We start from the raw sequence: 9438 nt of genomic DNA, 5'->3' as shown, positions 1-9438 counted from the left end.
TTGATTATTACATTTCCCATTTTCAGTGGAGTTGCTGATGTCACTTTTAAGATGGCATCTCTGGTTTGTCTTCTTGAGAATCTGACCACTATTTCTCCAGGCAGGCTATTTTTTTAAATATAATTGGAGTATGCCCTGTAGGCTAGCTCCATTTCTTTTACAAGTTCATCCGCTGTTAAGCCTATTACTGGAGTGATGATCTCGCTAAGCACCTTCCTCAGGTCCTCCCGCTCTGCTTCAGGAACTCCCTGGAACCTGAGAATCATGTTGGCTTTTTCCATCTGTAACTGCAACAAACTATTTTCTTGGACTTTCTGCTTCGTTTCCATTTCTCCCATTCTTTTCTTCAATTTCTTGCTTGTGGCGTCTATCTCTTTAATTTTCTCATTTGCCTGCTCCACTTTTTTCTCCGTTTCATTCAGCTGGAGCTGTTGAGATGCAAAGTTCTTATTCATCACGGTCAATTGCTGGTTAATACCATCGAGTTGTTCCATCACCGCCTTAAGCATATCTACTAGCAGTTTAATGATGTCTGCTCCCTTTTCCGGTTTTGGGCTCTGACTGCCCAGCGGTTTCATTTTCAGCTTTCTCTGCTGGACCGCCATTTTCTCCATTTTGTTTACGGTTTCTACCGCTTCTACATGCCTCGAAAAACTCGCCCCACGATGACGAAAATCAAGTAAGTCTCTCAAAACACACTCGTTGTATTTCCTCCCCTCTCCCCCTTCGTATCGCTTATCAGTTCATTTGCATAAGTTCATTCTTTGCGACCGCTTTTGTCAGTGGAGGGAGGGGATTTGCTTTTTAAAGTAATCTGATTTATTCTGAACTCACGTTCATTGTCGGTCAGTTTCTCTGACCGTGCTCATAAATTGCCATTCCGCTCGATCTCCGGCACTTGTCCCAGTCAAACCAGCTAGTGCCTGAGCGCCACTCAGCGGCTGGACCATCAGGGTGGAGGGAAGCCTCAATTCTCCAGCATTATGCCATCGAAGAGGCTACCCCTCAAAAGCCCCCTGGCCTGGAGCCTATCACAAAGGTTCCATGGGGTGTCACTTAAGGTGGCACCCCTCCAGGCCGCTGGTGTGCAGATCGCTTTCCCATGGCTCGGGGAGAGCGTCCACCATCGCTGTTTCATAAACTGGAAACCAAACTCTATTCATTTCCAAACATACAGCCTTTCTGCATTCAGTCTTTACTCATGATTTTCCCAGAACACGAGGCTTTTGATTCAGATCATTTCCTTTCATTCTGCATATGTAATTATTCTTTGGCACTTCTTCTAAATTAAGGCATAAGCTTCAAAACCAGCACATCCAGACTGTGAAAACTGTGAAAATCAGAAATCAGTGGCTTGAGACCTGGTGGCTTAGACAATTTTCAAGTGACCCTTTATCTTCTCTGCTGATACATTTGCACAACAACAGCAACATACCCATTGCGTCATGTTTTGATATCTATTACCTTTGGATAATCCATATTTGCACTGCTTAATTGTTAATGTGAACACTGGGCATTAGTTGTCTAGTACATAAATAATTAATCATGGACCACAGAAATGCCATCAGATTCTCTTGGGGGTTCTGTGAGTATGATATACCTTAGTCCGCTATTATTCAAGCCCCTTACTGCCTGTCCAATTTGCTCCCGAGCATGGTGTAGTGGTTAAAGTGGCATACTCTAATCTGAAGAACTGGGTTTGATTCCCCACTCCTCCACATGAATCCTGCTGGGTGACCTTGGTCCAGTCACTCTTCTCTCAGAATGCTCTCAGTCCCACCTACCTCTCAAGGTGCCTGTTATGGGGAGAGGAAGGGAAGGGGATTATAAACTGGTTTGAGACTCCCTAAAGTACAGAAAAGCCAGGTATAATATCCAACTCCTCCTCCTCCTCCTCCTCCTCCTCCTCCTCCTCCCCCTTCTTCTTCTTCTTCTTCTTCTTCTTCTTCTTCTTCTTCTTCTTCTTCTTCTTCTTCTTCTTCTTCTTCTTCTTCTTCTTCTTCTTGGATTAAAGCCACCAGGGCTGATTTAATCAAAAGATAAGGTTTGGATTCAATAGGATTTATTGCTTATGTTGGATTTGCAGTTTTATTCAGCACAGGGATTTCTTCCACACCTACAGTTCAATCCTAAAATCTCTTTCCCAGAAGTAAGCCCCACTGAATAGATCTGAGTAGAAATCTGAGTAGGTCTGAGTTTGACACTAATATATATTCTTCTCTGTTGTTGTTGTTTTTAATGCAGAATTTTTACAGATCCCAAGGAAGTCCATAATCTCTCTCTCCTTGTTCTTAATTGTTCTTCAGGTCCATTGTCACCACATCCCAGGGCACCACGATGAACCCAAAAGTCTTCCAGAGCATCAACATCACCATTTGGCAAAAAAAAAATTTAAACAATCAATTGCCAATACGGGAGCACATTCAGCCTATGCTGAAGGCATTGCCCTGGCTACTGATAGCATACCGAATTCACTTTAAGGTGCTGTTTTTACCTTTAAAGCCCTTTATGGTCAGGGACCTACATACCTGAGGGACCGCCTTTCCTCACATGTTCCCCAGAGAGCACTGTGATCAGGATCTCAACATTGACTCACCCTTCCTGGACTAAAGGATGCCAGGCTAGTTTCAACCAGGGCCAGGACTTTCTCAGTGGTGGCTCCTCTCTGGTGAAACGAGATCAGGGCCCTGCAGGACCTTATGCCGTTCCGAAGGGCTTGCAAGATGGAGCTGTTCCACCAGGCGTTCAATTAGGAGCCGCCCCAGGGGGAATGCCCTGTCCCATGAAATTTTGAGGCAGCCTGAGTCACCTGCACAATATTAGATCAAGATCAACCACCAGGCTGGCACGGAAGTCTGAGCACCACCCCAAATGTAACGCTAAACTATTATTTGTTTAATGGTCTTATTTTTATTGTCAGCACCTTTTAATGTTGTAATTGTATGGTTTCATGATCACCGTGCTATTTATTGTTGTTTTTATCCTTTTGTAAGCTGCCCTGAACCAGCCGTGGCTGGGAGGGCGGGGTATAAATGTAACAAACAAATAAACTACCTGCCTTTAATAGAGATTTTGCATTCAGATTGTACAACCACGTAGCTTCAGATCCAGCAAGCAAAAATATTTTCTTCTCTCCCCTCAGCATTTCCATAGCCTTTTCCATGCTGGCCTTGGGTGCCAAATCTGAAACCCAGAGTCAGGTTTACAAAGGACTTGCTTTCAACCTCTCAGAGACTGAGGAAGAGGAGATCCACAGAGGTTTTCAGCTACTCATCCCCATACGGAATGATCCAAATAACACAGCACAGGTGAAAATAGGAAGCAGCTTTTTCATACAGGAGTCACTGAAACTGCTGCCTAAATTTCTGGAGGATGTCGCTACATTGTACAATGCAGAAGGTTTTACTACCAGCTTTGAGAATGCGACAGTGGCTGAAAAGCAAATAAACAATTATGTGGCAGATAAAGCAATATATCCCATGCAACTGAAGGGCTCGATTCAGGAACTGTAATGGTTCTTCTGAAAAACATCTTTTTCAAAGGTAAGTTAAGTAATAATAAACAGCATTCAAAATAGTTTAAAATCTGTAGAATAGCTAATATCTGCAGAACCAGTATATATATGTGAATTCAAATGTGAATGCACACATGAATGTGTAAGAATAGCCTAAAATAGCTCTTGGAAGCTAAGCAGGGTTGGTCATAGTTAATATTTGGATGGGAGGCCAGCAAGCAAGATGAACCCACCTTTTACATTGTCACAGTAGTGGTGTCAGTTTATTGTATTCCCCACATGCCTTCAATAAAGAGGATTTTTTAAAATTTGTATTTTGTTTTATTGAAGAATTTTATAATTTAGCAACACCACCAAAAGTATTAATATTATGAAAAACAAAACTTCACTAGCATGCTTTATTTTCGTATCATCTTCATCTTCTTTCTTCCTTCTTCTCCCCAAATTATTACATAATGTTTATAAGATTTTCAAACAATCTTACCTCATTATAATAGATTTACAATATATTATCAAATTAATCTTTGAACTATATTATAGTTAAACTCAGTCCTAGGAGGCCTCAGGGGTCAGGAGGGAAAGAAACAAACTCTCCTTCCAAGGACCGATTAAACCTTGGGGGAACATACCCAGACACTTTCCACAGTCCCACCACTCTTATAGCATCAAAAAAAAAATTATATTACCCAAATCCTAATTTTAAACAGAGTCTAAACTGTCTTCAAAATCTTCATGGTCTCCAGGAGTACAGACTTGAGTCGTTTTAACTGACATTAGAGGAGAGCGTTCTTTCCTTTTGCCGGCTCTGTTTTCTTGGGATTCCGAAGGAGAAGAATTTAAGGCAGCCAGCGTTAGTTCACCTGAGGCAGAGTCATAGGCATTGTAAGAAATTGAACTGTGTTGGACACACAGCTTGCCCATACGGAGCCATCGATTTTTCATTCCTAAGTCCTGCAGTTTAGTAGTGGTGTCTTTAAGATCTCTTCTAATCTTTGAAAATTCAGGAGGGAGATCCGGAAAAACTTGAATCTTCAAACCCTGAAAATCAAGACCGCCTCTCTCTCTAGCCTCTGAGAGGATCCTCTGTTGTGTTTGAAAGTCCTTAAATTCTACAAGTATATGTCTAGTGTATAATGAGAAAGTAGATACTTCACATACCTTACCAATGCGGTAAGCTCTCTATAGAAGGAGAGTAACACCAGCTTTGAGGCTTAAAGTGCCCGCTATCCGATTCACCATAAATATATTCAGCTGTGTTCCAGCTTCAACATTTGATTTGAACCCCCTGAACTTTAGGCACAACTGACAACTACAAAATATGTCCCCGTGCCCAAGCATCTGAGGTTCTCATGGGTAATTGACTTTCGAACTCAGTAACTTTCTTGAGAGCTTTCTCTGCCTTTTGGTTTGACTATTTCTGAAGCTTTCTAACTTGTCCATACGTTGGAATGCTGGTTTCAGCATTTCTGTAATACCATTTCTCAGTTCCTGACATTGTTTGGTTAACACATGCATCAAAAGGTTTGCAGTAAGTGGGCTCTCTTCAGCCATTAGCTCACCCCTCCCCAGCATTGCAGATGAGGTAGATGGTGCATCTGTAGCTAGAAAAAACTCTGTTAAATGCAAAACACTTTCTTCTTTTTGTTTTCCCTTCTTACCACCTTTAGGCACCATAGTTCAAAATAAGTTTTTTTTTGCATTGGAAAGGGTTAAAATATTCAAATCTTGAGTGGGCAGATTGCGAGCATTGGGTACTGGCTGCTGACCTGGAAGTTGATTGCGGCCACTCCCCCAATAAGGAGGAGTTTGAAGGGATGGTGCTATCATCATTGGTGGTGGCATCGATGGCATCACAGCACCTCCCTTTTTAAAAAACAGCACTAAAATATCAATATGTCACTATAGAATTGTAACAATAGGCTCAGTAGATTCTCTGAATTCCCAGTTCTTGTTTTAAAAAAGAAAAAGAAAAGTAAGTCTTGGGCCTGTTCCCCTGTGGAGATATGCCTGACTGTGACAATACTCTAGCAATATATTGCTATTTTAGTGCTGTTTTTTTTTTTTAAGAAAACACAATTACTCTTCTTCAGAGTGAAGTGAGGAGGAGAGGTGGTGGGTTGACCATGACAGTCCAATCATCAAAATGTGGGACGGAGGTTGAGCAAAAGGAGAGGGAGTGGAAGAATAAACAAGAAATTGCCCAGAAGTACTCATCCATCGAGCTATACAGATAAGCGCATATTCAGAGACTTTAAAATTTATTGTGAAAGCAAACAAACGAGAAAAAGATGGCGGGGAAGAGGGACAGAGACAAAGAGAAACTTTTAAAAGCAAAACTAGAGTCCCCACCGGAAACGACCAGTGAGACGATGAAGGCGATGACAGAGGTCATGCGCACTCTGCTGGAACAGCTCAATGTCTTTAAAGAACAGATGTCTGTTGTAACAGCGAATATTACTACACAACAAAAGCAGCTGCAAGTTGTGACAACAAGCATTACTGCTCAAAAAACGCAAATAACGGATTTGATTCAAGTAATGAAGCAGGATGCTGAGAAAGTAAAGGAAATGGCTAAGACAACACAGATAGTGAGGGGGAAAGTGCAAAAATTGGAAAAGAAAACTGTATCTTTGGAAGATCAGATGCTGCAAGTGCAAATGGATAAGGCTAATACGGTCCTGCGCTTCCAAGGGGTGCCAGAGAAAAGAGGAGAGAATCTTAAAGAACTTATGAGTGAGCTACTTGCCCAAGTAGCAGATATAAAGGTGGACTTGCTACTCAACGACATGGATGTGGCCTACAGGTCATATTCCGGATACATAAAGAAAAATAATCTGCCTGGGGAAATTGTAGTAAGATTCTCGAAGAGGCACGTCAGGGATGCTATCCTGAAAGCAGTTGCTGCGACACCCCTGAAGGTGGGGGAGAATGCTGTCAGAACGCTAAAGGATATTCCATTTGAAGTAAGACAACGCAGAAAGAAATACAAAGAACTTGTGTTTTTCCTCCAAACAAACTCAATTGGATATAAATGGCTGTTTCCAGAATGAGTAATATTCAAGATCAAGGAGAAGAAGGTCAAGATTGACTCTGTTCTTAAAGCTCAAGAGTTTCTAAAGGAGCAGCTGGGAAGGCCAGAGGACGAGAAAAAAGAAGAGGACGATAAGTCCAGTGGAGAGCTGGAAACTGGTTCGTCTGGTGAGGACTCTTTGTCTGAGCAGGGGGCATCAGCCCCGAAAAGTTCCTACAAACTGCGGAAGAGAGAGAAGAAGAAGTAAAGGCTGAAGGACTCTGAATTGTGCCTTTGAGAACTTTGGTTCTAGGGGATGATGGGGGGCACTGTTATTGGGCAATTAAATGTAACTGGGGATGGTTAAAAGATTGACACAGTTCATAAGAAGTACAAAGATGAAAAGTCTAAATGAAGTATAAAAAGCTAGTTGGAGATCTCCTCTCTTGGGTTTTTAGTTAGTAGTGGGTTCTTTACTTTCTCCCTTTCCCTTTCCCTTTTTTCTGTTCTAGTTTTTGTAGTGTTTAAAAAAATCAATAAAAAATCCCCTCTGGGGGCTTAAAAAAAAAAGTGGGACGGAGGTGCTCCGGACTCACAATCAGCTTCCAGGAAAAAACATCAGGGTAAAAGCGGTATCAAAAGAACCAAAAAAAAAAAAACCCAAGGGGAAAACAAAAACCAAAGTGAAAACTAAAGGAACAAAAATGTATGCAGAAATCAAGGGATAAGCCAAAGAATTATGGGGGCAGAACCAACTAAAAAAAGCCATGCTGCGGAGGAAGGCAATGGCAAACCACCTCTGCTCAAATCTTTTCTCAAAAATGCCATGAGGTGTCTCCATAAGCTGGTCGTGATTTCACAGCATTTAAATTATTTGTGTGTGTGTGAATAAACTGCTAGGCAATTGTAGCAATGTGGCCATCGGTACAATGGAGAAGAACAGTGGTCTGCACGCCTGTGGTTGGGTTTCAGAACTGCATATGGCCAGGGGTCATTTCGTAGAAAAAGAGCTAGGGGAACTCATTAGCATAACTTATTAGCATATGCCACACCCCCTGACATCAGGGGCCCGGCGGTGGACCTGCAAGGCCAGCGGGAGTGCGAGGAAGCCCCGCCAAGGCCCTCCCTGGCCCCAGGCAGGCAGGGGTGGGGAGAGGCGGGGAGGAAGCAACTTACCCTCCATCTTCTCCTGCCTCCTACTGGCTGAATGAGGGCTGGAAGCGGGGCGGCTGGAAGCAGGGGGCAGGGCTTCGTCATGTGCCCCGCCCCCTGCACCTCACCCGGGGGAACTGCGTTCCCCCGCGTTCCCCCCTTGAAATGACCTCTGCATACGGCAGAACGAAAATGGGAACTACCTTCGAATCCTGAGCTCACATTTTTAGAAAGAAGAGTATCCCAGCCTTTGTAGTTCATCACAGAGTGAAAATATAAAATGGATTGGAAGTTGAAGAGTTCAAAACTAGCAAAGGTCATAGATAAAGCATAAATTGTGGTCCTTTATTCAATGCATGCCCTGACCTTGGTGACCCGGTTAGCCCAGTCTCATCAGATCTCAGAAGCTAAGCAAGGTCAGCCCTGATCAGTACTTGGATGGGAGACCACCAAGGAAGTCCAGAGTCACTACACAGAGGCAATGGCAAACCTCCTCTGCTTGTCTCTTGCCCTGAAAACCCTACAGGGCCCCCATAAATCAGGTGCAAGTTGATGGCACTTCCTACCAATGTATGTCAGCCAGAGTTTCTTTGTTTATTTCAGTGTCTGGGATCCTGCAGAGGATTTCCACTGAGAGAAAGGAGAGTGATTTTCACTGATTCCTCCTTTTGTTGTTTTTTGGGAGGGGCGTCTTAGTCTCCCAAGAGCCTCATTGGGGGCACATTTTAGGTTGCAAAGGAAGAGGGAGGCAAAGAATTGCTGCTTGGTGGGATGTAAGCCAATGTTATTCGTGTTGCCTAGAAGAACTAGCATTTACTCCGGTTGGTTTTTTCCTACTTCCTTATCCGAAACTGCCTGGAAAAAGCCTTTCAGTACTGACCTAATCACCATGATCAGTTAAGAGTTCTGTCTGCTCTGATGGACTCAGCACCTAAAGAGGCTTCCTCCTTGCTGCTAGGAGTTTTTATCATATCTCTTTTTCTAACCAGTTTGGTGCAGTGGTTAAGTGCGCGGATTCTAAACTGGGAGAACCGGGTTTGATTCCCCACTCCTCCACTTGCACCTCGCTGGATGACCTTGGGCAAGCCGTAGTTCTGATAAGAGCTGTCCTTGAAAAAAAGCAGTTTCTGTTAGAGCTCTCTCAGCCCCATCTAACCCACAGGGTGTCTGTTGTGGGGAGGGGAAGGGAAAGGAGTTTGTAAGCCGCTCTGAGACACCTTTGGGTAGTGAAGGGCAGGATATAAATCCAATTTCTTCTTCTTCTTCTTCTTCTTCTTCTTCTTCTTCTTCTTCTTCTTCTTCTTCTTCTTCTTCTTCTTCTTCTTCTTCTTCTTCTTCTTCTTCTTCTTCTTCCACTTATGGAGGGGGAGCTTGACCACCCAATTGTCTAGATATATTAGTATATGTATGAAGGCAGGCAGAGGTAAGTCTAGAAGGCAATTGAACTGACTTCCCCCCTTCCTGCCTGTTCCCTGCCCAGAGAGATTTTGCTCATTTCAAACTGCCAAAGGAAAAAAAAATTGCATTTCTTCACAGATGGCCTTCCCGATTTTTTAAAGGCTTTTTAAAGGCTTCAATCCTATGCACACTCATACAGGAGAGAGCCACCTTGAATTCAGTGGCACCCTCTTGGATTAGACCAGAGCTCTCCAATATGGTGCCTTTCTTGGCACCCATCAGGTGTTTTTAGAAAGTAGGTGGGGCCAGGTGGGGCTTTTACCGAGCAGGGCTTCTGACTGGCCAGGGAAGATCTGATCACGTA

At 43.2% G+C, this 9438-nt stretch overlaps 1 protein-coding gene across 1 annotated transcript; it reads left to right on the top strand.

Moving 5' to 3' along the window:
* Window positions 1–665: 665 nt before the first annotated feature.
* Window positions 666–3512, top strand: LOC107111309 (serpin A3-6-like). Its single transcript, XM_015412271.1, has 2 exons — window positions 666–679; window positions 3068–3512. Exons 1-2 carry the CDS (start codon window positions 666–668, stop codon window positions 3510–3512), a joined length of 459 nt encoding a protein of 152 aa, XP_015267757.1.
* The last annotated feature ends 5926 nt before the right edge of the window (window positions 3513–9438 follow it).

This window comes from Gekko japonicus, unplaced genomic scaffold (genome assembly GCF_001447785.1).
Source record: "Gekko japonicus isolate JY-2015 unplaced genomic scaffold, Gekko_japonicus_V1.1 scaffold3098, whole genome shotgun sequence".
In the NCBI taxonomy this organism is placed as follows: domain Eukaryota; kingdom Metazoa; phylum Chordata; class Lepidosauria; order Squamata; family Gekkonidae; genus Gekko; species Gekko japonicus.
This window is presented reverse-complemented; position numbering and strand designations above follow the sequence as displayed.